Source organism: Lentinus tigrinus (genome assembly GCF_003813185.1).
Source record: "Lentinus tigrinus ALCF2SS1-7 unplaced genomic scaffold L226scaffold_52, whole genome shotgun sequence".
NCBI lineage: Eukaryota > Fungi > Basidiomycota > Agaricomycetes > Polyporales > Polyporaceae > Lentinus > Lentinus tigrinus.
The window spans coordinates 163,418-189,209 of NW_027137961.1; the positions used below are offsets into that span (position 1 = coordinate 163,418).

The window sequence follows — 25,792 nt, forward strand, 5'->3', positions numbered from 1 at the left end:
GCACGTCGAGTTGAGGGTGATAATCTTCTCGTCTATATCCAACCTATGGAACGACATACCATTGACACCACCAGACTACCTAGCTACGCATACCTATCTCCCGAGGCGACCGAGCGACATGCCGAACGAACACGGAAAGGCGTTTACAAACTTCTACCTTCGGAAGTGAAGTGGAGGGATCGTCAACCTGAACTTCAGAAAAGAGGTTATACGCTTAGAAAACGTTATCAGAAGGACTGGGTCCCCTCGTGGTTGGGCACAAACATAAACCCGAATTACTGCGAAGACTTCGTTTTCCTCATGGTAAGTGCATCCCGGACGTTGGCGGATTTTGGTGCAGAGTATCTCACGAATCATCATCTAGAAAGCACAAGTGATCGATGCGAGACGCAGCGACGGAACCCTTGTAGCTATCAAGAGCGTCCCGGGTGGCAGCCGCGAGGTGGAGATGGCTCAGTACCTGACTTCTCTTCGACATCCCGAAAACCATTGCGTCCCCGTCCTGGATGCTTTCCCCGATCCCCTCTTCCCGGAAAGAAGTCTTCTAGTCATGCCATATTTGCGCCCATTCAACGATCCCGAGTTCATCGTTGTCGGTGACGTTATTGACTTTGTTAGCCAAATGCTCGAGGTTAGTAAGCCAAACCACCGTCGTAAGAGACATGTTTTAAACTTCCCCCCCTCTAGGGTTTGGCGTTCATGCACACCCACCACGTCGTTCATCGGTGAGTCATATCATCGTGGGTATACTCTGTCCTCACACCTCCGATAGAGATATAGCCGCGTTAAACGTCATGATGGACGCGTCCGCATTATATCCACAAGGTCACCACCCCGTCCAGCGCAACTCTTCTGTCGATATAATCGATGAAGTGAAACCTCTATCTCGTATGGATCATCCTGTGCGCTACTACTACGTCGATTTCGGTCTCTCGGAGCGCTTCTCCCCTGGTGCATCATCGTTCGTAGTCGGCGACGTCGGTCGAGACGCGGAGGTTCCTGAGCTATCTTCAACGATACCTTACGATGGATACAAGGCCGACATATACGCGCTTGGAAATCTGTTCTTCAAGGAAATCGTCCAGGTGCGCTTTCAGCGGCTCACCATCATGTTGACCATTCCGTTGACTTCGACGACGTAGAACCACAATAACGTCGACTTCTTGATGGAGTTGATCGATCCTATGAAGCAGCGCGAGCCAACTGCGAGACCCTCTGCTGGCGAACTGGTCGTCAGCTTCCATGAAATTCGGAAGCGCCAAAGTCCCTCATCCTATCGTTGGCGACTGGGATCCAGATCGGAACCGGCTTACGAGCGAGTGTTCAACGAAACCGTGGCCGTCGCATGGGAAGGGTTGAGTCATCTACGGCGACTAGTCAAGTAAAGTTTGTACATCCGTTCTCTGTGAGTACTGTACCTCTCAAGTGGAGGTTTGGCTGACACGCTGTAGGTAGATTTGGGACGTGAACCTGACCTCAAATTCTATACTGCTATCGTGCTTTCAACGCTCACATCGGCTACTTCTGCAAGGCTCTGTACACTTCTATAGTATGTTTGTATCATTATTGGTCACGCCGGACGTGATCCGAGCTTGCGATCTTGAGATCACACCGGACGAGTGCTGATAGCCTGTAGGCTGTAGGCGCCTGCGGATTGCATCCTACGAGTCTCAGTACTGGTGCGAGACGACTCCCGTTGGCTGAGTGATGAACCGTTGTGTATTGTAGTACCGTCGCAACTCAGGTATGTATTCTAACGCCCAAATTTGACAACAACGATGAATGTCGCAACGACGATAGCGTATCGTGCAGATTCGGGCGATGATGAAGACGTGCCCATGATGGCATGATAGTTATTGGAAAGGGGGTTTCTAGAGGAAAGGAAGACATTAGAACTAAGCGGTCCACATTGCCACGGGGAGATTGCCCCAAGGCGCAAACCCGAGCCCTCAAACAGCAACGGCAGCCTCCTTTCTCTAGGTGACCGTATCGATTTGTTCAGCTACAAGGGTGGCAAGCGGACCTATCAATGCCAACGAGTCAACATATGCACATAGGCTTGTCCAAGGGACGGGATGGACACACTGAATTGGTAAGGCTCCTTGATGTCGCCACCACGATTGACCGGAGAGGGCCACCTGCGGCTGCCGGATGACAAGCTCGTCAAGGGCCATCGCCTGAACGTAAGCTCAGCAAAAACTTGAGTAGAACAGCGTAAAGGACGAGCATACCGAGATCTTGCCACGGAGTGCCCTGACGTCGCGAATAACTTGGGAGATCTCGCAAGACAGGCCGCGGAAAGCGTTCATGAAATCCGCTCTGAAGGTCGTCGCCTTCATCGCGCGAAAATGGAGTGCGTCGGTACGGACGTGGAGGCTGTAGAACGCAAACACAATCAGCAATACGGGATATATGATGGTAGGGTATCACTTACGCAATGACTCGGCCGCGGATGGTCGTGGCAGCGAAATCGCTCAAGAAGCCGGACTCAAGCGAGTGCTGGAAGACCTCGTCCAAGTCTACGAGCGCAGACCGAAGGGCGTGAATACGACCGGAAGGAAGGTTGCGGTGGATAGCCCTGAACAGGACCGGCATGGTCACTGCAATCGTGAAGATATACATGAACACGGCCCAAGTATCGAAGACAGCGTCCGTGGCCATCGTTGAGAAAATGTGTACGAGGGAGGTAGAAGAATGCGTTAAGGGGTGTAGGAAGGTGGCTAGGACCCGGATCGCAAAGAGAGCGGGGATGGAGTGAAATGGGAGGAAAGTTGAGCCCTGATGTAGGCGTACTCGTCGAGGATCAGCACCAGACACTGGACACACCCCGCGTAAGAAACGCCTACCTCGTCTCTAGCGTTCCATCAGACTGGAAGCCAAGTTGTGCATAAAACAGAACGCAATGCGGTGCAGCGCCAGGGCCCAACCTCTCGCCATCATCGAGGAACATGAGGCTGCAGTAGGTTCATGGCGCATCTAAGCACCAGAGCGATCTGTTTCGACGGTCTCTGCGTGGATGCGTTGCCTGCCTTCAGAATCAGTGAGCTGTCTGTCCTAGCGTGGTTTCAATCAGGTCGGGAAATCGTGAAAGTAGAACAATGGGTCGGCCGTCGCCTGCATCGAAACATAGCAAGCGACAATACAAGGACACACGGGTGAAAACGGCGTATTTCTTGGTCGTGAAGACAGACGGACAGGGACAAAATGGCGATAATGCCAATCCCTGGTCTTCCACTTGTGGGTGGGAGGGCCAGGATCGTCTGTGCCCCCTCGAAGTCGCACTGCGGAAGCAACACACACTGGAATATCCCGAGGGCGATAGGTCAAGGTCTCTCAATCAAACGTGGTCGCAGAGCCCATTCTTTAGAACACCACTCATCAAATTCTGCGGTCCAGGAGAGGTGATGTATGCCCACACGTTGCGCGAGAAGAAGGGTCTCGACATGCAGGCGAACACTGCACCCAAATTTCGCGGACCGTCTTCGTACCAAAGACTCCATGACGGTTTGTCCTTAACAGGACGGCTGGGCTTCAGAGCCACGGCGGCGTGCCCAGTGGGCGCTGCCTCCGGGCTCCGATACACGCATGCTTCTCTGTGGGCGCGACTACAACACGCGTTCTCCTTCATTCCGCGTTGGCCATGCCGGCCATCGTGTCCGACAGAACCCTCCGCCCCGGTGACAGACGGAGAGGCCGCGTCATCAGACGGGCCAAGGACACAAAGAGCTCCCGGACATAGGTAGAAATCAGATAGCGAGAACTCACTTACAAGGTCATCGATGTCGACTGTTCTCCTCACGCCACTCCAAGTTTGAGCACCCGGTCGTCGCACATGCCATACATTGAGGACGAGGGAAGAGGCCCATTGTGTAGGGAGCAGAGCCTGCGCCTCCAAATGGCTGATCACATTCCGGTGCCGGTATACATTAGATCAGTGTGGCATCGGTAGCATGCAAGGTGTGGCGCACCGTCATGAGAATCGGAGAATCCTTCGAAATCGACGACCAGATGCGAGAAATACATACGTTTTCTACAAAGCCGACGAATTCTCATCGCACGCACCGACACATAGGGCATCCATGATCTACCCCACACCGGACAGGGAATCTGAAGCGACAGCGTTTTGGGAGGGACAGGCCTAGCTTATTGCCGGATTGGCTGCGCCCGAGGCCACCTGGCGAAGTTGGCAGCGGTCCCCTGAACCCTGATGAAGTTGGACCCGCCCCCCTGTGCGTACGTCAACCCGATGCTCATACCCATGAGAGAACACATTGACTCACGCAGAACGTGTGGGGAAAGCCTGGATCGAACGACAATGCGTTCTCAAGAGACTTGACTGGCGAGTTGTTCGACTTCTCGCTCGCCGATAATGGGGAGATGCGGATAGTCTTGTGCATGACGTACGCGATGGCAACTGTAGGTCATTGAATGCTTTCTTCAGCATATCCAAGTACACGAATAAAACGCTGGTACGTACCGGAATTGGATGCTTTTCGCTCCGACTTGCTTTGCAACCTTCAACGCCCCTGCGCTGATATCTAGACCGTTCCCAGTCGACCATGATCCATTGCTGACCATCGATAGTGTCAGGGCGAGCTTGGGTCAGCTACAATCATTCGACCGACCACTGCACAAGAATAGTAGGGGTTACAGCTGACCCGGTCTGTCATCTCCGGACGGCACATCGACCGCAGATGACAAGCATGGGGTCTCGCACCTAGAATTTTTGTTGCAGACGTGTAGCCAAGCACGCTAGGCCATGAATGTCACAGAGCGTCTGTAACCATGTCAAAGCGTGAACGATCCGATGATGATACAGCTACAATATAATCCACGTAACGCAATATACCACAACAGTACGCAACCACACACTACGAAAGGAGCCCAGCATCGGTAGGATCGCTGAGTCAATGCACGCACCAGGGGCTATGCGCTGGCCATGACCACAGGCGGAAACGGCTCGACCTTCGCCTTCTTCTTGCTCGGGGTACCCGCGCCCTTGCCCTTCTTAGGCTCCCCACCAGTGCTCGACGATGCCATGAGCGAGAGCGAAGGTGGAGGTCCTGGCGTGGCAGGAGGCACATCTCCATCCATACCTCCTGCGCCAGACGGACCAGGGGCGGGGGGCTTCGCCTTACTCTTCTTCTTGGCTGCGTTAGCTGCAGGGGTAGCCTTGTTAACGGTACCAAGCGGGCCGATCTTGGCGTGTGATGGGCTTGGAGCGTCGTCAGGAAGGACGATGACGGATGGAAGTTCGGGAGCAGGTGCGGGTACGGATGCACCAGGTGGCATGAGTGCGTGACCCGCGGCAGTCGGATTGGTAGGAACTGGTGGGAGGGAAGGTATGGGCGGGAGCACACCCAATGATGTAACACCGGGGAGTGGAGGAGGCAAGCCAGATGTAGGAGGAAGCCCGGCGGCAGGTGGGGCAAGCAGGGAAGTTGATATCTCGGAGATGCGGGTCTGGTAGAATGGCTTGAGTAGACCAATCTGATTGTCGACAGTAGTCGAGTCCAGGGGTATGAAAGGCGGCGGTGGCGGGAATGGCGGTGGCGGTTCCTTCGGCTTTGCACTAGATGAACAAGTAAACCTTAGTGCTATATTCACGCACGAATCTAGGACCACATGGACGTACGCTTCGGGGTCCTCCTTGATACCGCCCTTGGCCTTACCCTTGAGCAGTCGCTTGGGTACAGTGAGACTTGAGAGACCGAACTCGTCAGCAATACCGAGTTCCTTGAGACCGAAGAAATCGTCTCCGAAGGAGTCGGCGAAGTTGCCCCTACGAGCGAACTTAGGATTGCCACATCATAGAAACAGGTGACTTCAACGCACATGACAAATTCACCTTCCTCCTCCTCATCGTCCATGCGGAAGAGAGCTTCGTCATCCCAGGCCTCCACAGTCGTCTACCGGAGGTATTGTCAATGACCCGCACAAGGAAATGCTGAACAATGAGGCTTACGGCTTCTCGGTATGCGTTTGCAAGCTTCTTCTCGAGCTCCGATAGACGGCCGCCATATCGCACAACATCGTCCTTGATGTATCGTTCCAGGTCATTGATGCGAGTGATACCACTCTCAAACAGGGTATGTAGGATGATTTCCTGCATGCACGCACGAGGCGGTCAATAGGGGCAGTAGTAGCATGTAATCCCAACTCGTCGTACCTCTGCAGTCATCTCGTTCCCATACTTATCGCAAAGAAACCGTATGGTCCGGCCGACATTGAATAGATATTCCGCTGCAACACTAGAAAGCACGTCCAAGGCCATCTTCGATGTACCTGTAGGTATGTGCGTGAGCGTCACTCGCGTCAAATAGCATAATCGTACTCACCTTGAAAGCCCGCGTGCTCTAAAACCTTACTTCCCATCCAATGCAAGCAGTCATTCGCGTTCTCCTCGCCCATGTCTATCCCGGCTCCGATTGGTTTCCAAGGTCGCTCGTCAAGCACATCATCGAGCTCCTCAGCAGCGTCCGGCACGGGCGGTTGGATGACGCCTCCGCTCTCTTCCAAGCTCTGAGCTACGGCGGACAACTTCGCGTGTGTGGTCCGAACCCGTCGAAGTGTGCGAATGTTGTTGTTCATATGATACAGCAGGGTATTCGGGGATGAGACTTCCTTTCGCTTCTTCCGTCGACGAGTGGACTGCCGGGGAGGATCCAATATCGTGCTTGGCGGGGCAGGTGCAGTGATCTCGGAGGAGTTCTTGGTGAGGTTGGGTACGCCATTCGCAACCAGCTCATCCGAGCGTACGGCGTCCCACCACAGCTCGACGACCGCCTTATCCGGGGAGCCCTGCATGCGGGCTCGTTTGCGAGGCCGATCGTCAGAGTAGCCGTTTCTATATCGACATCAGCGTGAATCACAGACAATACGGCATTGACACTGACAACTTGCGCTTTGCGCCAATGTCTCCATCGAATGAGCTCGTTGATGCATCCACCGACAAAGAACCATCGCCGTCCTCATCAGGTGAGGCATACCGGAGCAACCGCTGCTTGAGCTGTTGAACACCGGGGTCGGAAGCGTCTAAGCTGTCCTCACGAGCCAGATAGTCGTCGACGTCGCGCTCCAGCTCGAGGAACGCAGTCATGCCAGTCTGAGAGCGAAGAAGAGCCGAGGACTCTGCAAACGTGGTGTCGCGCTGTATCTTCTTGGATTGTCCGGGCAGAACAATGGTAGGTTTGGTTGGGCTAGGAGAGCGGAAAGTGGAATGGTGACGACTGGTGCCATTCAATGTAACACCATTCATCCGAGGAGTCATGCCTCGCACAGGGACTTCACCGGGAATGACTGGGTCTGCCCGTTCCTTATAGTCTGTGATATTCTTGAGCAGGCGTTCGGCCTTCGCTTTCAATCGGGTGGCGCATTGTCGGAGGGGGTGGTCCTGCCATTCACGTCAACCTCTATCCAACTACCGGATCATGGCCTTGTGGGTTGAGAGACGAGGAGACTAAGCGATGTAGTGGTCTCGGGGACGGCACGGGGTTCTCCTTGCTCCTTCGATGGGTACATAGGATAAAGTCACTCACCTCAGTCGCGTTGTAGGTGAAGCAATTGGACCATATTAGGGCCAAGTCGTCCTTGAATTCCTTCTTGGACTTGTAATGCCTCTGCTTCACCTTCTTCAGCATGGTCTGGAGGTCCATTGGGTTGGAGATGACTACTCGTGACTGAGCAGACTAGTAATGGCCTGAACACGAGAAACACGTACTGTCATAGTAGTCTGGTACCTCTGACTTTGCCACTGGTTTCAGGAAAGCCTCCGCATCCCGATTGTCCTATGAAACGCGCTTGAACTGACGTCAAGGAGTAGCTGTGGCTGAAATACACCCTACCATCGTGACCATGCGGAGGTCATGGAGCAGGCCCTCCAGGGAGTCGTAGAACGCGTCGGCAAGCTTGGCCGGGTCATTTGAGGATCTCTGCGACCATATGAGCCTCCGACTCACCAGTCCGGGACAGTAACCACTTACCCGAGTCTCCTTGACGGCGCTAAGGAGTAACTTGAGCTCGGATTCCGGTAACGACGACTTGACCCGACTCGCGGTTAAAGTCCTAAGCAGGTTCTGAGCAGAACTATCGTCAGGAATAATAATCTTGGCTGGATGGCGAGCAGGCGTACATTCATAGCCGGGCCATGCGTAGAGGGCGGTGGGGGTTGCGGAACAAGAAGGATATTGTAACTCCGCCTGGAATACTCGCGAAATGCCGAGTAGAATAAGGCTGAACGTCCGTCAAGCGGCCTTCAAAATGCTTTGTCGGAGAACAAATAATTGCTTACCTAACACGCGACGCGACTCGCCAAAGCGTCGTCCCGCCCGTGGTTTGCCACCAACTCTCATCTCCCCTCACCCGGTCTCGCTGGTCTTATGCTTGCTTTCCATACTGTTCGACAATTTTGACCGCAATATTGACCGTCGAACATGTCAAGCCTCAAGAACTCACCATTCGGCAAACGACTGCGGGGAGCAGACGAGGACAGCCCGCGGAAGAACCGGGGTCGGTTCCACCCCGCGTTCCCCATCCCATCCGGATCTACGCCGTCTCTAGATTCAAGGCCAGGGACGAGCGAGGGTGCAAGCCCAGATAGTCCGGAAAGACGCGACTACGGAGACAGGTTCGTGCCATCTCGCGATGCTGGGGACTTGCGAACCACCTATCACCTCATGGAGGACGCGACTCCATCCACGCCATCGAAGAGCCGCATCATTCCTACCGAGTCCGACGCGCAGAAGGAACAGTCAAATTCGCTGTTTGGCACGATCTTGTACACCGAGGTCACCCCAGCGTCCCCACAACGCTCAGGTTCGCCCGTTCGTCAGCCGACCGCTTCGACCTCCAATCTACCCTCAACTCCGACGCGCCGCCGCCTTTTCGCCTTCAACTCGCCTTCGCGCTCGAATCCTCCTACTCCATCCCGACGGCTGGATATGCCGACCGATGAGGCGTACTCACTGAGCCCCGTCCGCAACGAAAGCCGGCATCTGCTGGAGAGTCCGCGACGGCAGCTACGCAGCGTGTGCAAGACGCCATACCGTGTTCTCGATGCGCCGGAGCTGGCTGACGACTTCTACCTCAACCTCGTGGATTGGTCAAGCACAAACGTCCTTGGGGTTGGACTCGGTTCATGTGTTTATCTCTGGACCGCACATACGGCACAAGTATCGAAGCTATGCGACCTCGGCAACTTGCACGACACGATCAGCTCGGTTTCGTGGGTCCAAAAGGTAAGCGCTTACACAAAACATGTAACTACCACTGTTTGAATGCAACGTGCTGTTTCTGCGATGATGGAAGCGTCACGACGGACACGCGCAGCACGTATAAGCAGTGCAAACAGTTCGGTCATAGTCCAAATTCCGTGTGGTATGAGTTACTAACCACCATCCACAGGGAACGACGCTGGCCGTGGGCACCTTGTCCGGAAGATTGCACATCTACGACGCCAGTACCCTCCAGTTAACGCGAACGTACGAGCGTGCCCACACGCAACGGATCGGCGCCTTGTCATGGAACTCGCACATCCTCAGTTCCGGGTCTCGGGATCGTATGGTCCACCACCGGGATGTTCGTGAGGCTGCGCCGCGCCCGTTCAAGCGCTGTCAGGGACACCGGCAGGAAGTCTGTGGGCTACGGTGGAGTGGAGACGGAGGACCTCAAGCGGCTACGCTGGCGAGCGGCGGGAACGACAACAAGGTTTGTATCTGGGACTTGCGAGGATCGAAGCGGCCAGGTGGGCTCGGGACCACACCAGGGCGCGTAGGTAACGTCCCGGGCAACCCCAGCGCTGCAGGCGGGACAAGCACCGACGACGGGGACGCACCGCTGTGGAAGTTCCATGAGCACACTGCTGCCGTCAAGGCGCTGGCATGGGACCCACACGTCTCGGGAATCCTTGCCACGGGCGGGGGAACGGCAGACAAGCACATCCGGTTCTGGAACGTTCAGACAGGTACGATGCTCAGCGAGCTAGACACGGGCAGTCAGGTAAGCGTCGACACGTCCATGATGTTCTGAACATACAACTCACAATCTTATAGGTCTGCAATCTGATATGGTCGCTGACGTCGCATGAGATCGTCTCAACGCATGGGTTCTCGTCAACCACCGCCCAGAACCAGATCTGCATATGGAAGTACCCGTCACTGGACATGGTCGCTTCCCTCACCGGCCATACGCATCGTGTCCTTTACCTCGCGATGAGCCCCGAAGGCGAGACCATCGTCACGGGCGCTGGCGATGAGACACTCCGGTTTTGGAACGCGTTTCCGAAGAAGGAGAACCACCAGGCGCGGCAGGAAAGTCGTCTCGATTATGGCCGTCTCATACGTTAGGTCACCGGGCAGGCGTTCTACCGCCCGGTGTCCTTGTCGTTCACCATAGCGATGTTTCCTACCTACCGCCGTATCCCCCATGTGGGAGGAGACTCCTGGCTGCTCCGGCCTCCATTGACCTCCACTCTCGTCTGCCGGCCAGGCTCCCTGCTCGCTCTCCTTCATCCCCACATTGCCCAACGCGTGGCACATGGACCGTGGTACCACCTACTATATGTTCTCGTAGTGCTTTTGGCTTTCGCCGCCGCCGCACGATCCTTCCAGTCCAGTCTGCTCTCCCTAGTTACATTACGCTGCCATCTAGTTGTTTCTGGACGCTCTGCATCTACATACTGTCTCCTCATCACTGTGCAGCCTCAACCCACACCACACAAACTAGCATCCACGCAAGCCGTAGTAATTATTCCATTGCTCTCTATCCAACTGTATCGGAACTTGTCCCTGTCCATCGTTTGTCGCTTTTCTTGTTCCCGCCCTCCCATCCTCTACTCCCCATTATCCCTATCCATCTTGTCTCCCGACGTCTTGTCTCTCCTCTTGCTATGCCAAATTTATCCATTGGGTGTTGTCTCTATACTCTTCGTCCGTTCCGCTCCCCTCGTTGTCCCGTTCATTCCCGTTTCCGTCCCTGTCCCTGTTTCCCATCTCCTCATCTCTTGTAGGGCTATATTCGTGATCGACTCGTCATCCGCATGCCAACCGTCCATCTCCCTGTCCCCCGTCAGTACTGTCCACCATCTCCATCTCCAGACTCCTACACTCTGTTTCTCGATTATCACTGCCAATATGTTCCGTACATAGGCCCGTCTCGCGCATACGTACGCACAGTACTCTCCCACTATCCGTATATACCGCTGCTTTCCTCATGTTGCCATATACATATCCCACATCGCTGTACAGACGTACCAGGCTGTCGCTACCGCACCTTCGAGGGTTGTGCGGGCACGCCTGAGTTGTCATCCTAGGTTAGCGCGAGCCGCACCACACATGAATACATAAAGTCTAGGTACGCCCCAACCCTGTTTGCGCTGCCTTCGGATCGCTCATGGGAAGTTTTGTCCTAATAGAAATCCATGTTGCTGCCGTCAGGCCGCACTGTCTGCCGCGCACCGTTCGCCTTCGTCATTGTATGAACGTCCCAGGTCGTGTAGGTTGTCCGCCGTTAGAAGGCAGTTTCACCTCATTTCATGGCCTCTGCGAGTTCGTGCCCGGCGAAGGAGGCTGTTCCGACAACGTGTGCGAGAAGTCGTCGGAGGCTGAATACAAGGTGTGCATTTCCCGTATCTGGGCGTCGATCTTGAGGAATTCTCAGAAATGCGCCACAGCATGTACGCTACTGATGCCACCCACTGACTCCTACATGCCGGCACAGGAATATAATTGTCCATTTCGAGGAGAGTGTGCTCTCTGTGCCACAGACCATCTCTCTGTCCACCGCAGGTCAATTGGATTCGGGGAGAAAGGACTTGGGAGAGACTTCATCGATTCCTTGTGAGTGTGATTGTTGTGGTCTCGCTATCTGATTTCTACCTATGTCCGGGAGCTCTTTGTGTCCTTGGCCCGTCTGATGACGCGGCCTCTCCGTCTGTCACCGGGGCGGAGGGTTCTGTCGGACACGATGGCCGGCATGGCCAACGCGGAATGAAGGAGAACGCGTGTTGTAGTCGCGCCCACAGAGAAGCATGCGTGTATCGGAGCCCGGAGGCAGCGCCCACTGGGCACGCCGCCGTGGCTCTGAAGCCCAGCCGTCCTGTTAAGGACAAACCGTCATGGAGTCTTTGGTACGAAGACGGTCCGCAAAATCTGGGTGCAGTGCTCGCCTGCATGTCGAGACCCTTCTTCTCGCGCAACGTGTGGGCATACATCACCTCTCCTGGACCGCAGAATTTGATGAGTGGTGTTCTAAAGAATGGCGGCTCTGCGACCACGTTTGATTGAGAGACCTTGGCCTGTCGCCCTCGGAATATCCCAGTGTGTGTTGCTTCCGCAGTGCGACTTTGGGGCACAGACGGTCCTAGCTCTCCCATCCACAAGTGGAAGACCAGGGAGAATACAATATGCTCCGTTTTCACCCCGTGTGTCCTTGTATTGTCGCTTGCTATTTTGCGATGCAGGCGACGGCCGACCCATTGTTCTACCTTCGCGATTCCCTGGCCTAATTGAAACCACGTTAGAACAAGCAGCTCACTGATCTGAAAGCAGGCAACGCATCTGCCCCGCAAGGACCGTCGAAACAGAGCGCTCTGGTGCTTAGTGGATGCGCCATGAACCTACTGCAGCCTCATGTCCTTCGATGATGGCGAGAGGTTGGGCCCTGGCGCTGCACCGCATCGCGTTCTTTTCTCATACACAACCTGGCTTCCAGTCTGATGGAACGCTAGACACGAGGTAGGCGCCATGTGCGGGGGCCTGGTGCTTGACCCTCGACGAGTAGCGACTACGCCTATATCAGGGCTCAACTCTCGTCCCGTTTCACTCCATCCCCGCTCTCTTTGCGATCCGGATCCTGCGCACCATCCCTGCACCCCTTCACGCACTCCTACCTCCTCGTACACAGTCCTCCTCAGCAATGGCCACGGAAACTGTCTTCGATGCTTGGGCCGTGTCCATGTATATCTTCACGATTGCAGTGACCATGCCGGTCCTGTTCAGGGCTATCCACCGCAACCTTCCTTCCGGCCGTATTCACGCCCTGCGGGCTGCGCTCGTAGACTTGGACGAGGTCTTCCAGCACTCGCTTGAGTCCGGCTTCTTGAGCGATTTCGCTGCCACGACCATCCGCGGCAGAGTCATTGCGTAAGTGATACCCTACTACCATATATCCCGTATTGCTGATCGTGTTTGCGCTCTGCAGGTTCCACGTTCGTGCCGACGAACTCCATTTCCGGGCGATGAAGGCGACGACCTTCAGAGCGGATCTCATGAATGCCTTCCGAGGCCTCTCTGGCGAGATCTCTCAGGCTATTCGCGACGTCAGGGCACTCCGTGGCAAGATCTCGGTATGCTCGTCCTGTACGCTGTTCTACTCGAGTTGCTGCTGACGCTTACGTTCAGGCGATGGCCCTTGACGAGCTTGCCGCCCAGCAGCCGCAGGTGGCCCTCTCCGGTCACTTCAATTGTGTTGGCGGCATCAAGGAGTCGTACCATTGTGTGTCCATCCCGTCTCCTAGACAAGCTGACATGCGTTTATGTTGACCTGCTGGCATTGATAGGTGGGCGTGCCATCCTCGTAGCTGAAGACATCGATATGATCACCAAGAGCGAGGAGACCGTCGTTACTGTTTGACAGCATACGTCGCCCGCTATTCTACTGTTGGCATACCGGTCTCGCGCATAGAGTACAACGTCACCGTGGCAACTTCGAGCACGTCCGCGCTTGAAGTTATTGTCTCTCTCTGGTGTTCTTCTCCTGCTATCTATCACCCATCGTGGGCACATCTCTATCCATTCCCAAACTGTACGATACGGTGTCGGTTGTGACGTTCATCTGAATCGTTGTTGTCGTGCTATCCTGTGTTGTCGTTCTTGGTCCAAGTCATGTCGTATCTAACTGGATATTCTTGTACTTGTACCCTTACCTTGTGCATTTTTAACTTGATGTGTCATCATTTTCTGATCCGCACGCGCAGAGTGACCAAGTACTGACTCGGATGGCCCAGTGGGAGAGTATGAAGACCTCCAAGTCGAATGTGACTGCTGCATGCCCACCCACCGTCTCCACGATACATGTGAAGATCAAGTTCTTTGCCGCACAATATCCATTTTCCTCAACTCTGTTGTCAAACCTTTCTGGGAACTGCTTAGATCGCCCGGCTCTGGTAATGCATGCAGCCTGCGAATAGGAACTGGAGTTGGCTCATGCTACGTTTGCACCCGTAAGGCCAAAGCAAGGCACGGTCCCAAAGTCCGGGCGCTTCTGTCCTCCGCCTAGTGCGTGATCGTAAAGCGGAAGATCTCGAAGATCGCGAAGTCCGATCATGTCCATCATTTATCCAATAAGTGCAATGATACATAGCAAACCTAGTAGCTGCAGTAGATGTGAGCGTCGAGAGCACGATAGCAAAGCGAATTCCGGGACAATGGCGACGGGCACGGCCCATCCAAGTCCTAACCAACCGTTTCCGACACCAAGTTAACTCGTCGGTCAAATACATACTTGGAGAAGGACTCACCAGCGCGGCGAAAAGTGCAGACTAATTTACAAGCTTCTTCAGCTGGCTGAAACCTTCCCATGCGACGGCGACTGTGTCGTTGAAGACCCGTTCGTACGCAGGCTCCGACTTAGAACCGAGTCGCCAACGGTAGGACGCTGCAGGCTGAAGATTCCGGATTTGTCGGAACATAGACACGAGTTCGTTGGCAGGGGGGCGCGCTGCTGGATTGCGTTGTTTCATATGCATGACGAGTTCGCGGAGGAAGTCTACATGGTGGTACTTCTATGGGGAGATCAGCATCGGAGAACGAGCGTAGACAAATCAAACTCGAACACACCAGCTCGATTTCTTTGTGAAACAGATTGCCCAGCGCGTGGATGTCGGCTTTGTAGCCGTCGTAGGGGACCGTGGATGAGAGTTCTGGAACCTCGTCGTCGCGGCCGACGTCCCCGACTACGAGAGAAGGTGCTCCGGGAGCGAAGCGCTCCGAAAGACCAAAGTCGATGTAGTAGTAGCGGACGGGATGGTCTGTGCGAGATAATGGCTTGAGCTCGTCGATGACGTCTAGTGAAAAACCTCGTCGCATTGGATGGAAGCCGCCTGGATATAGTGGGGAGCCGTCCATCATAACGTTCTGGGCCGCTATATCTCTGCAAGCCGGTTAGCTGAGTATTAGTGCGTAAAAAAGTTTCAATCACCGATGAACAATGTTGTGCGAGTGCATGAACGCCAGTCCCTGCGGTGGATCAAAGGTACGTCTCGCTGCAGTCGATGAATGAATACGCACCTCGAGCATTTGGGTAACAAAGTCGATGACTTCTCCGACCATCACGAACTCGGGGTCGTCAAAGGGTCGCAGCCACGGCATAACCATCAATGTCCGTGCAGAATCAAGGGGGTCCGGGAAAACATCAAGCACGGGCACACAATGATTATCCGGGAGTGCGAGTGAGGTGAGAAATTGAGCGATTTCCACCTCTCTACTACCCTCATTGCAGATGCTCTTCAGCGCAACAACGGTACCATCCGGACGAGTAGCATCGATGATATCCATGCGCTACGAGAGTGGTATGCTTAGCAACGCTTCGATAGCTCACAGTGGGTGCCAGTACTTACCAGTAAAGTCACGGAGTCTTCACAAAAATCTGGGTCGACATTGGTACCTTCCCATGAGGGCTTCCAGTTCAAGTGATAGCGCTGTCGGAGCGAATATCCACGTCGTTGTAAACCGGGTTGTCGATCCCTCCACACCTTCTCATGGGGAAGAAGTGAGTAGGCCCCTCTGCGTGTAGTTTCCTCACGTCTCTCGACCGCTTGTGGTGATAGGAAGGCATAGCTTGGCATCCGGCTGGTGTCCAGCATTGGCCCCTTCGTGAAAGCGACTGCGACCGACTGAGTAGGACGAGAAAGAGTGTAGCCAGCTCTACAACTTGAACCACGAAGTTGACCACGAGGCCTTCAGCTCGATAAGGAAACCTGTCCAAATCGAGACGGACTAGATACAATAGGCGCCCATGTCGCGACTTTGTCTGTTACCCCTTGTTACCTCAGAGGCGCACTACACAGGCCGCTCCCGAGTCTTGGATCCTTGAGCTCTGAAGTCGTGGTACATCTGATACTAACATGTGCGGACAACCGGCAGGTTGACAATTCCCTCCCCCAGGCTCGTGTAACCCACTACCCGCGCCTCGAGGCACCGTGACATGGCCCAGAAGCATGGTATGAGTTGCACAGCCCGAACCCATTGCGTCTCCATGATGCCGCTCACAGAATTCTGATGCACATGGCGAACATGTGCGATCATCCCTCCGATCCTACTAAGCACCACCGCGTATAAGAACCTCCCCGATCCATGCTCCGGTCTGTGTGCCATTTTGATCCTCTCTCCACCGCCCCTCACTTGCCAACTGCATCCTTCTCCAGTGTGCTGCCATAAGACCATGGCGAACTTTGATCTCTCTTGGGCGGTCTTCACCGGGGTGTTCAGCATCTTCGCAGTCATACCGGGATTCCTCCTCTTCATCCACAGCCAACTGCCATCCCAGAAGATCCGCACCATGTTTGAGGCTCTCAAAGAAGCCGATGATTTCTATCTCTCGTGCATTGAGGAAGGTCTGGTGTACGGTACCAAGGCTGACCTTTATCGGTCTGAGTTACAGCAGTATGTGGCGCGTTCTCTCGTGGATAGATCATTTCTCACCAAGTTTCGGCGCAGGTGCCACGTCCGTGCGGAAGCCGCTCGCTTCGAAGCTCATGCTGCAAGGACCTACATAGACGACGTTACAAACTGGATCAAGGGATTGTCGCGAACTATCCGTCAGATTTGCTGGAAAGTCCGGGACGTTCGCGCGGATATCTCTGTGCGTTGTTCGTTATCCAATCAGGTCATCGGTACTCATTCCGCTGTTCATAGAATGCCAGCCTGCGGGAGCGCGAGAGGCAGGCAGCTCTGCGTAATCTGGCTACTGCGAACACTGCCTCAGAGGGCGGCGAACCAGGTCAGTGCTGGTCACGCCCATACCTGAGCTCAAGCACCGCTTAACACGTCGTTTTCTCCAATCGCGCAGTGCTCGCTGGTGATGTCGAATCGTCTGCCTCTTCTACATCATCCACCGTTTCTCCTGGCCTCCCGTCTGTGGACGATGACGACAGCTCCAATGTTACGGCTCAGGTGTCTCATGAGTCGGCGGCTCAGCCCGTATCTCCGCCGTCGGGAGAGATGACCACCGGCTCTTGCGCACCTTCCTCGTGCCCTGCCGAACTCGAGGAAACACCGTGCCTATCGATGAAAATGCTACCAACAACAGCGGCTACCGACGTTGCCTCGGATTCCGAAGGCAACGAACCAGGTCAGTGCTGGTATACTTGAGCTCAAGCACCGTTGCTTAACGTCGTCCTCTTAGGGCGTAGCACGGGTCGGGTACGGGTGGTCCGACGACCACCCGTACCCGTACCCGCGCGGGTGCCATACCCGCGCCTTACGGGTCGGGTGAGCTGCGGGTACGGGTAACCCGCGGGTTACCCGCGGGTATATAGGTGGGCATAGGGGGATAGAGTCGATGAGTAGAGACTTGAAGTACATACATACCTGTTGCGCCTTCAACACCACCTCAAACTAGTATACTCCGGCTTGTCGTGAGCAACTTGAATATTCGACAATGTGACCGTTGAACTGGGCCTGCCAGGTCGATGAGAGCAGCGAGAGAAAAGAAGACAACAAGAGTGAAGGGATAGGAGAGGCGGGGACTCTTCGCATGAAGATAGCAAGTTGGAGAAGGCGTCGAAGAGCTAGAGATGGGAAGAAAACGTGAGTAAGGTTGAGCGCTCACCGTGTAACGTCTGCCAGGCGCGATCACGAGGGCATATAGGGACCTGGGCCGGGTTGTGTAGCGATTATACGGTACGTATGTCGAATAAAACGCATATATTCTGTTGTGTAGACATGTTGCGGAGGTGCGAAAATAGGTGAGAAGTGGAAGGGGGGCAGGACTCGAGAGCAATGTTGTCGTCAGTAGGTGGTATGAACGGAGGAAGCAGGCTACTCATCCCCATAGCCTCCGGATAGAAACTGGTCCCACTTATCTCCCCATTCCGAATCGAGTCCATTGTCATCGAGCTCCGGAAGCTGTGCGACTGCCTCGAGGTCGTCGTTATCCACAAGATCCAGTAGGCTCCATTGTCCAAGGCAAAGGACTGCGCGCGTAGTCTCCGGACTGAGTGAGCTTCGGACATGGCTGAGAAGCAAGCGACCGCGGCTGAATACTCGTTCGACTTCAACAGATGTTGCTGTAAACAGTTGTCGCACATAAGTTGGAAGTTGCATGAATGATAAGTGGAGAACTTACGAGGGATGCTGTGGTAGTCGAGACCCATCTGAGAGAGACAAGGGTATAATTTCTTCGAGTTGTTCCAGTGAGCAATGGGATCCTTGACGTCTTCGACATCGGCCTTGAGATACCGTTCCAGTTCATCCAAAGGCTCTTTTGTACGTGAGGTAAGAGTGTTCATGTCGTCAAGATGATCAAAGATATTGTTGCAGCTCTAGTAGTATGCGGCGACTGGTTATGGGCTGCGAAACTTTGTATTGCAAAGTCGACAAGACATACCTTATTCTCTGACCCATTCTGTACTTGGGTCGAGTCACCTGCATCTGACTCCGACTCTGACCCATCTGACATCGCAGCCTCACTGTCAGGACCGTCCAACATCTTGCCAGCGTAGTGAGCATTGAACTCGTCGCGCACGAGCTTTTTGGCTGCCTCAATATATGGTCGCGAATAATTGAGCGTTTTCTTGAAGTAGGTAGTCTTGTACTTCGGATGGAGGACTATCAATGGAGTGAATCAATGCTAGCAGGAATGTGAGGCCGGCATGCAGGTACGTACTCATAGCAATACGGTAGGTGGAGGACATGTCCGTTAGGTTGTAGTAGCGTAAGAGCGTCTTCAGAGCAAACTTGAATGCTATTCGGATGGCGGTGTTGTACTTTTCGTCGGGTTCAGAGAAGGTCTTCTTGATATATTCCATGACGGGGAGGACGCTCGCAACGGTGGCATCGTGACGAGAGAAGAAGAGTGTCGCATGCTTGAGAATCTGCGTAGGGACATCATTCACACAGTGAACGCTCACTGTACTAGGCATGAGAGACGTACCTCGAGCGCATCCCGCAGTTGCTCGGCTACTTCCCATTCTCCTGCATCAAGCTCAAACTCTCGCAACCCATGGTCCGCATCGCTGCACATTCGCTTAACAGCCGCACGGTACTCGACAGACATCTTGATCATGTCATAGGTCGAATTCCACCGGGTTCGGACATCCCTTGGTATCATGCGCTCAGGAAGGCCGAGCTCAACGCAAATCTTTCTCCACGCAGGTGCAAGCTTGGTCGTTGAGTTGACAATCTTGAAGGCGAGCTTCCGAAGCTACCGTACCATGGTGAGAGCATGTTCTCGATACTATATGCGAAAATCTGCGCACCTTGGCAATGACCGCTTGTGCTGGCTGGATACTCGCCTCGAAATCCTTCAGTTCGTCCAAGGACAGCTCAGCGAGCTCATCAACCCATCCCTCCTCATTATCGTCGCCTTCTGCACCAACATCCTTGTAGATCTGCAGCCTCGCAAGCATCTCCTCCTTCTCCAACCCTGCACAGAGGTCACGGAATCTCTTCGCATTTTTGGCTTTCTTCGCATCCGTTGTCTCCTCACTATCATCTGACTTCGAGTCCTTGACATCGAACAGACGCGTGAAAGTCTTTGCAACAAGATTGACTACATGATCGAAGCAGCGGACCCGATATGTCATGCCCTCGAACGACTCAAGGTCAAACTCCATGTTGTCAATCATGGTATCATTGTTCGAGGCATTGTCACAGGTGATGGCGAGGATCTGTGGAAAATAGAGGTGAGTTCTACAGCAACTAACGTCTATCATGGCTGACTGACCTTGTCACGGATGCCGAAGTCGTCTAACACCGATACAAACGCAGTAGAGAGGTTTGCACCTGTGTGAGACTATCAAAGTATCGAATGAGTCTAAATCAAATATCGGAACGGTATGTCACCTTACCTCTGCGAGCTCGAGAATATCTAAGAGCATCTCATACTTCTTGCCGTCCTTGGCGAAGTGGACGGTCACCGCCATGTATGCACGATGATTCGGAGATGTCCATGCATCGGTAGCAAAGCTCAAACGTCCACGGTATTTCTGAAATATTTGCGGTGAGCTTTCTGTTCCAATCCAATGGTCGACTGGCTTCCGATCCTCACCTGGAGCATGTCAGCAACCCGTGACTTAGTGCGTACATAGATAGCTTTGACATCCCGGGACACGGTCGTAGCTGAAGGAAGCTTGTACCCTGGACGGCCACTGACCATGAGGACCTTGAATCCACGATCCTGCACAATCCGGAAAGGTCGGATGCTCTCGCATACCCAACGGACGATCCACACTCTAAGAGCGTCATATTCCGAGGTAAGTTTCAGACCATGGTGATCGAGTAATGCTTACAGACCTTGTCTCCATGCGCGTAAGCGTCTGCTGCTGGTAGCTCACAATTTGATCGCCCTTCTTGCTCTTGAAGTACTCGGTGAGGGACCCGGTCCGGAGGAAGCCCTTCGCTGCCTTCCGGGATTCACTGAAGTTCTTGGTAGACTCCAGCCGCTTCACGACATCCTCACCCCAACAGCCCTGTGCATGGCCTCGCAGGTTGCTTGTCGAGCCTCGGTCTTTAGTCGACAGGAAGCGGTTGACTTCGTGGCCACATCGCGAACATTTGAAGACATGACACCGCTCGCCGTCAATGATCTCCGCACGTATCTCTGTACTGAACAGACCGTATATGGCCGCCTTCCATTTCTTCCGGAGTCGAGCTATTCAACGGTATGTGTGTCAGTCTTCACCATCCGTGCATCGTAGCGACATGCCGGGCGCACCAAGTTCCTCTTCAGGAGTCTCCTGCGACACCTGTACCTTCGACTGCCCCTCAGCCCCATCCCCTGCTTTGTTCTCTTCACCAGAGGACTTCTTCCCCTTTTTACCCCGTCCGGTAGCCTTCGCTTTCCCTTTGCTGACGCTCTTCTGACCCTTATCTATTGCAGGAATGAGTACACGGCTACACTCAATCATAGCAGGCTTCTCACCCGGTGGCCCAACAATGACAACACTCTCATCTCCGGAGGACTCTCCCGAATCGTCTCCTGTGTGTGTGCAGCCCGTCAATGGCATGCACTTGACTCGAATATACGTGAGTTCATACCTCGGTCACCTCTTGTTGTTTTCGCCCGTTTCTTACTCGGCCCGGCCGCAGATTCTTCAGAAGCCTTCCGCTTCGTTGCCTGCTGACGCTGAGCAGTGGTCCGAGTGGAAGAAGAAGCAGTAGCAGCCATATTGGAAGCACAGTGGGGGCAGGCAAGTAGCGGTGGACCAGAATGTGCGCAAGAAAAGCTGAAAAAAATGCGAACAGCATCGCGCAATTGGTACGAATTTTCGATTATATAACACGCAAGAGGGTATGATGTACACGCGGATCAGACAACTGTCCTAGGGATTGTTAAAATGCCTGCCCTTAGTGGCCCGTCGGTCTGCCTCATACGGCGCTCTCGCCCAGCCACTATTGGCTTCCAGACCCTCCATTTTTGCATTACCGTCCGTAGGAGCAATGTTTACTTGTCTTCGTTGTATTTACCATAATGCCCTGCCACTATTGTCTTCCAGACGCTCCATTTTTGCGATCACGTCAGCACCGGGAAGTATAACTGTCCTCGTTGTATCCAGCATAATGTGCATTCCACATTGCAAATACGCCCGACTACTTTCCAGCATCTGTCCGCTCTCCCCAGGCTTTAATGCCCGTGCGGTAGCCGCAAACCGCCCGTGGAGTACCATTCATCTGCCCTGTTGCTTTGTGTCAGGTGCCAGCATACAGTATGATATCTGTCCCCGCCGCACAATACTATTCGTCTTCGCTTGCACGTCTTCCTGCCACACGCGTAGCGCGTTAATGTCTTCCGTTCCGCGCTTACCTGCCCCATCCGTAGCGCGTTAATGTCCTGTGGCGGTGAACCACCTGCCAGCGCTATATTGGCCTTTGGTCCTTCTCGTATCGCTCAACTGTCCGCAGATTGAAGAATCCGGCCAACCACTGCATGTATCGCCTCCTAACTTTCTACAGGCATTCCATGGGTCGTACACAGTCGGGGAAAAATATCATTATGGTCAAGGCTTTCATTGTGTCCTCAGTATGGGCATCAGTATGCTCCCCGCCGGGAGGCGCCCACCCGTTCGCGCGTCTCCTCAGCCTACTCACCCTCAGGTCAGGCTTCAGCTTGTGTCGCGCCTCGGCAAGATGCAGGCACATGTACAACCATTTAGCCTCCGACACACACCGGGGTGTTCCTCGCTTTCCATGGCCAGCTGGCATCCCGTCTACTCCCGTCCTTCACCGTCCCTCTACCTATTCATATTATGTCTCTGTCAATCCAGCACCATCCCTCAGGCATCACTCACTATTGTCAGTTCCAATGTAGTCTCTACCGCCAGTCGTTCTCCTGACCAGCACGCTTACTCATACTTCAACTTGCTCAGATCTCATCCGTTGCGGTGTCGCCTCCCATGGCCGTCCCTCATACCGCGGTAAGCAGTCTTCCGCCGCGAAGCAAGCACTACATCCTCACACCCATCATCTTACCATCCTCAGAACACCTCGATCCTCCCACCCCCTACTCACGTCAACCCGCTACACCCGCATTCCACCTGCTTACTACAACTCGCGCTCCCACAACTACGTCGCTCGCCCTCATCGATCTGCACCAGACTAACCTTACACCCCCGCCCCGTTATACTCCCAACGAAGAGCGTGCCGTTCACGTGTACCTTGTAAGCTCTCTCTTATTGCTTCACGTTCCCCTTCCTAACCCACCGCAGCTCACCGTCATCATGGTCCATTCGCCCAGCGTGATTCGCAGCCTCCATCCTCCCACATTCGACGACCCCCTCTCTCAGCGACTAATCCCTGCCTCTTCTCCCTACGCTATGCATCCCTACACGTCGCGTCCCCACACGCAAGGACCTGTCCCCTCTGCCACGCCGCATATGCCTCAGCGCGAGGCCATCACCAATGCACCGCACTCTTCCCCGCTTCGTTCGCCCACTGCCCACGTCGGCTACGCCCTCAGCGCCGCCTGGCATAGTTCACGATACACTGACAATGTGATCATTCAGCGTGACTGGGTACACATTATCAACATCGCTGTTTGCGACTCGCTCCAGCCCAGCAACTCTGCCTCCTCCCATCTCCGCGACGTGGGTTTCCAAAACTTTGCACGTCGTACTGTCGTATGTCACCATGTGCCGAATTATGGCTCATATATCCCACTGATATTTCATCCCGTTTCAGACGTGAACCAGTCGTCCGCCTGCACAACGACACGGAACAGGATGAATTCGGGCATGCGAAACATGTAGTATCATTTCTGCGTCCATGCAGTGTATATCTTACAATACATCGGTGGTACGCCTCATGATCCCTATATCTCACTGCTGCACTTCGTCGCGTAGCAGCTGCCCACACAAACGCTGGAGCATGTCCTCGATGCGTTGTTGGGACTGCTCGATCTCGATCAACCTGCCCGCAAGGCCTTCCTGCCGTTTAACTAATTCAGCCATTTCCGCCTCCACACGTTCCACTCGGCCCTCCAAGGAACTTTGCGCTGAGGGTGCTTCGCTACGACCAAGTGGGATGTCCGCGGTGACACGCGATCGAGCAGGAACAGGAGACAATGTGAGTGTGCTGGCAGCTGTCGCTGGGCCAGAAATTCATCTACCATCAGCATCATATATCATCACGACTCTATCAGAACTCACCTAGAAATTTGCCAGTTTCCACGTTCCATTCGCAATGCATATGTCCCTCGCGCGAACAGCGCACGCACCCCCACATCGCCTCATGGCTCTGAAGGCAGAGCACGCCGGTGTTAACGCACGGAGTACACGGCGTGGCCCTTATGGTCTTCAGGGCTGTCTCGAGGCCCGCGGGGTATTCTTCGGCCCGGAATCCTGCTGGGAACACAATTACCTCCAGGCCATCGATGGTGCCAAGTTCGATGGCGGCCGCCTCAAGCCTCCGCGGGCTAATGGAGGGTTTTTGCGGCGGATACGCGTTAGGGTACTTGCGAAGGATAAATGCTACAACATCGAGGTCAGTCATCAACTCGACATGGTGGAGGAAAACAGCCTACTCGTTGCCACCTCCCAGTCACAGCGACGAAGGCCCTCTTGGAGACATCGCCGGCACCCCCACGACGCGCCATCGTGCTGCTCACAGGGCAAATGACCCATCCCACATGCACCGCAATCGTGCGACCGGATAGGCACCAACCGCTCCTCGAAATCCCGTGGGTATAGCTCACGTCGAAGGCCCGCTGGAAGTCGGATCGTATCCGCGGTCAGGACCGACGGACACTTGGACCGGTATTGCACACTCACCTCTTCTTCAGAGGCAGGCGCTCCAGGATCTTCATCCATGCGACTGTCGCCAGGCGTTTCGCCTTCATCCGAGGTCGATGGTAAAAACAGTGGCGTTTTGCCCCGAGCCTGACGCACAGGCTTAACCGCAGGACCACCCAGGAGAGGCGGAAGACTCACCGGCCATTCCCCCGCAGATCCTGTTGGTCCCACAGAAGGTACACGCTGGACCGCGCACAACGGGACTACGTCCTGCGGAGAGTTTGGGTCCGAGGTTCCGATGGATGCGGCAGAGCACGCTGGCGAGGACCCCTCGGTGGAGGGATATAACAGATCGTCGAGCAAATCTTCAGGGTGGTCGCTAGTTTTTGCACATGTCAGCGAGGTCGGTATACAATACACAGGTTTGGCTGCACTCACCGTTCAGACAACACGCCCCCGCCCGTCATCTCCCGAGTATTACCGCGCACGCAGCAGTCAAATTGGTCGCCGACGCAAGCAGAGTGTAGGAATCTCCCCAGCAGACTCGCGGCGGTAGGAAGTGGAGGGTAGAATCGCTCGGGGGATGATGGCGGTCGCTGGTTGCAGACCAACCTCAACGTCCATCTCATCTATTCCTCTATCCGGAGTGTTGTGTGCGTCATCCACATAGGCGCCGGCCTCTTCATCCGTGCCGGCTACGTCCGACGATTTCGGCACTGCAACACTCGCTGGCCTGAAGGCCTGAAGTTTCATTGCGTTCATCGCGATCCTTCAATTTCGTGTCTCGTCTTGGCAAACCAGTGATCAAGAATTCCGAACTTTTGGATGCCGGCCTCTGGCTCTAGGACACCGATGGTCAACATGCCGGTGGCTTGTTTCCGAAGGCCTCCTGCGCAACAGTCATCGTATGATATAACCTATGTACCCCTTAGCGTTGTAAGTACCTATGGCGCAGCGGAATAACCGTGCGTATGTCTCGCCTTTTTTCCTTGCTCGCCCGGGTTCGAGCCCCATGGAGTGCAATTTCCGCGCCAGGTGGGCTATTCGCTCATCATGCAGACGATGCGGCATAATCACTTGGGCTTCTTGCTAGATCGGTAGCCTTCTGGCTCTTCATTTCGCAGGTTGCTTCTTGGTGCCGTTCTCGCCACCGACATGGGAGTGTACTTTGGCTTCATGGCCCAATTCCGCAGCCTGGTCTCCGGAGCCGACTTCCCGGAGCTCAAGAGGCGCATACTCGTGTGCCAAGCCCTCATTCAGTGCGCGCACATGCGCAACCCGGTCAGTCGTTCAATCACACACAAACCCAGCTGACACGGTCCCATTGGCCTGCAGAAGGATACTACGTGC

General features: G+C 54.5%; 13 protein-coding genes across 13 annotated transcripts; 5 read left to right on the top strand and 8 right to left on the bottom strand.

Annotated features, from left to right (window-relative positions):
- Positions 1 to 4: 4 nt before the first annotated feature.
- L226DRAFT_617158 (uncharacterized protein) lies at positions 5 to 1,736 on the top strand. The gene is made up of 6 exons (XM_067686990.1): positions 5 to 303; positions 365 to 631; positions 688 to 725; positions 773 to 1,085; positions 1,143 to 1,405; positions 1,452 to 1,736. Exons 1-5 carry the CDS (start codon positions 46 to 48, stop codon positions 1,383 to 1,385), a joined length of 1,119 nt encoding a protein of 372 aa, XP_067529617.1. The 5' UTR covers positions 5 to 45; the 3' UTR covers positions 1,386 to 1,405; positions 1,452 to 1,736.
- A 240-nt stretch (positions 1,737 to 1,976) lies between these two features.
- Positions 1,977 to 2,661, bottom strand: L226DRAFT_575968 (uncharacterized protein; the record flags this gene model as incomplete). Its single annotated transcript, XM_067685278.1, has 4 exons — positions 1,977 to 2,023; positions 2,126 to 2,177; positions 2,232 to 2,376; positions 2,435 to 2,661. 4 exons carry the CDS (start codon positions 2,659 to 2,661, stop codon positions 1,977 to 1,979), a joined length of 471 nt encoding a protein of 156 aa, XP_067529618.1.
- A 1,482-nt stretch (positions 2,662 to 4,143) lies between these two features.
- Positions 4,144 to 4,397, bottom strand: L226DRAFT_575969 (uncharacterized protein; the record flags this gene model as incomplete). Its single annotated transcript, XM_067685279.1, has 2 exons — positions 4,144 to 4,227; positions 4,281 to 4,397. The coding sequence occupies 2 exons, from the start codon at positions 4,395 to 4,397 to the stop codon at positions 4,144 to 4,146; spliced, it is 201 nt and encodes a 66-aa protein (XP_067529619.1).
- Positions 4,398 to 4,926: 529 nt separating this feature from the next.
- Positions 4,927 to 8,137, bottom strand: L226DRAFT_575970 (uncharacterized protein; the record flags this gene model as incomplete). Its single annotated transcript, XM_067685280.1, has 12 exons — positions 4,927 to 5,572; positions 5,636 to 5,782; positions 5,836 to 5,909; positions 5,966 to 6,106; positions 6,170 to 6,285; positions 6,339 to 6,847; positions 6,897 to 7,393; positions 7,539 to 7,669; positions 7,721 to 7,787; positions 7,845 to 7,931; positions 7,983 to 8,075; positions 8,132 to 8,137. 12 exons carry the CDS (start codon positions 8,135 to 8,137, stop codon positions 4,927 to 4,929), a joined length of 2,514 nt encoding a protein of 837 aa, XP_067529620.1.
- Positions 8,138 to 8,432: 295 nt separating this feature from the next.
- Positions 8,433 to 10,343, top strand: L226DRAFT_472395 (WD40 repeat-like protein; the record flags this gene model as incomplete). The annotated part of the gene is made up of 3 exons (XM_067676460.1): positions 8,433 to 9,236; positions 9,403 to 9,996; positions 10,050 to 10,343. 3 exons carry the CDS (start codon positions 8,433 to 8,435, stop codon positions 10,341 to 10,343), a joined length of 1,692 nt encoding a protein of 563 aa, XP_067529621.1.
- L226DRAFT_309737 (uncharacterized protein) lies at positions 10,149 to 11,415 on the top strand. The gene is made up of 2 exons (XM_067673781.1): positions 10,149 to 11,349; positions 11,411 to 11,415. The coding sequence occupies exon 1, from the start codon at positions 10,395 to 10,397 to the stop codon at positions 11,142 to 11,144; it is 750 nt and encodes a 249-aa protein (XP_067529622.1). The 5' UTR covers positions 10,149 to 10,394; the 3' UTR covers positions 11,145 to 11,349; positions 11,411 to 11,415.
- Positions 11,416 to 12,912: 1,497 nt separating this feature from the next.
- L226DRAFT_575972 (uncharacterized protein) lies at positions 12,913 to 13,629 on the top strand (the record flags this gene model as incomplete). Its single annotated transcript, XM_067685281.1, has 4 exons — positions 12,913 to 13,139; positions 13,198 to 13,342; positions 13,398 to 13,491; positions 13,556 to 13,629. 4 exons carry the CDS (start codon positions 12,913 to 12,915, stop codon positions 13,627 to 13,629), a joined length of 540 nt encoding a protein of 179 aa, XP_067529623.1.
- Positions 13,630 to 14,312: 683 nt separating this feature from the next.
- Positions 14,313 to 15,954, bottom strand: L226DRAFT_494947 (uncharacterized protein). The gene is made up of 6 exons (XM_067677504.1): positions 15,614 to 15,954; positions 15,285 to 15,554; positions 15,196 to 15,233; positions 14,835 to 15,147; positions 14,516 to 14,779; positions 14,313 to 14,450 (listed from the first exon to the last, which is right to left on the bottom strand). The coding sequence occupies exons 1-5, from the start codon at positions 15,857 to 15,859 to the stop codon at positions 14,537 to 14,539; spliced, it is 1,110 nt and encodes a 369-aa protein (XP_067529624.1). The 5' UTR covers positions 15,860 to 15,954; the 3' UTR covers positions 14,313 to 14,450; positions 14,516 to 14,536.
- Positions 15,955 to 16,045: 91 nt separating this feature from the next.
- On the top strand, positions 16,046 to 17,490 carry L226DRAFT_617165 (uncharacterized protein; the record flags this gene model as incomplete). The annotated part of the gene is made up of 6 exons (XM_067686991.1): positions 16,046 to 16,357; positions 16,421 to 16,658; positions 16,713 to 16,857; positions 16,911 to 16,995; positions 17,065 to 17,346; positions 17,408 to 17,490. The coding sequence occupies exons 2-6, from the start codon at positions 16,438 to 16,440 to the stop codon at positions 17,488 to 17,490; spliced, it is 816 nt and encodes a 271-aa protein (XP_067529625.1). The 5' UTR covers positions 16,046 to 16,357; positions 16,421 to 16,437.
- Positions 17,491 to 18,789: 1,299 nt separating this feature from the next.
- Positions 18,790 to 19,215, bottom strand: L226DRAFT_449700 (uncharacterized protein; the record flags this gene model as incomplete). Its single annotated transcript, XM_067674930.1, has 3 exons — positions 18,790 to 18,824; positions 18,883 to 19,090; positions 19,150 to 19,215. Coding segments are annotated over 3 exons (309 nt in total), but the record flags the coding sequence as incomplete, so codon positions are not given.
- On the bottom strand, positions 19,213 to 19,585 carry L226DRAFT_444721 (uncharacterized protein; the record flags this gene model as incomplete). The annotated part of the gene is made up of 2 exons (XM_067674868.1): positions 19,213 to 19,419; positions 19,475 to 19,585. Coding segments are annotated over 2 exons (318 nt in total), but the record flags the coding sequence as incomplete, so codon positions are not given.
- An 873-nt stretch (positions 19,586 to 20,458) lies between these two features.
- L226DRAFT_472479 (uncharacterized protein) lies at positions 20,459 to 20,872 on the bottom strand (the record flags this gene model as incomplete). The annotated part of the gene is made up of 1 exon (XM_067676467.1): positions 20,459 to 20,872. A coding segment is annotated over one exon (414 nt), but the record flags the coding sequence as incomplete, so codon positions are not given.
- Positions 20,873 to 23,530: 2,658 nt separating this feature from the next.
- L226DRAFT_526901 (uncharacterized protein) lies at positions 23,531 to 24,909 on the bottom strand (the record flags this gene model as incomplete). Its single annotated transcript, XM_067679077.1, has 6 exons — positions 23,531 to 23,799; positions 23,861 to 24,181; positions 24,319 to 24,457; positions 24,482 to 24,589; positions 24,641 to 24,821; positions 24,881 to 24,909. 6 exons carry the CDS (start codon positions 24,907 to 24,909, stop codon positions 23,531 to 23,533), a joined length of 1,047 nt encoding a protein of 348 aa, XP_067529629.1.
- Between the last annotated feature and the right edge of the window lie 883 nt (positions 24,910 to 25,792).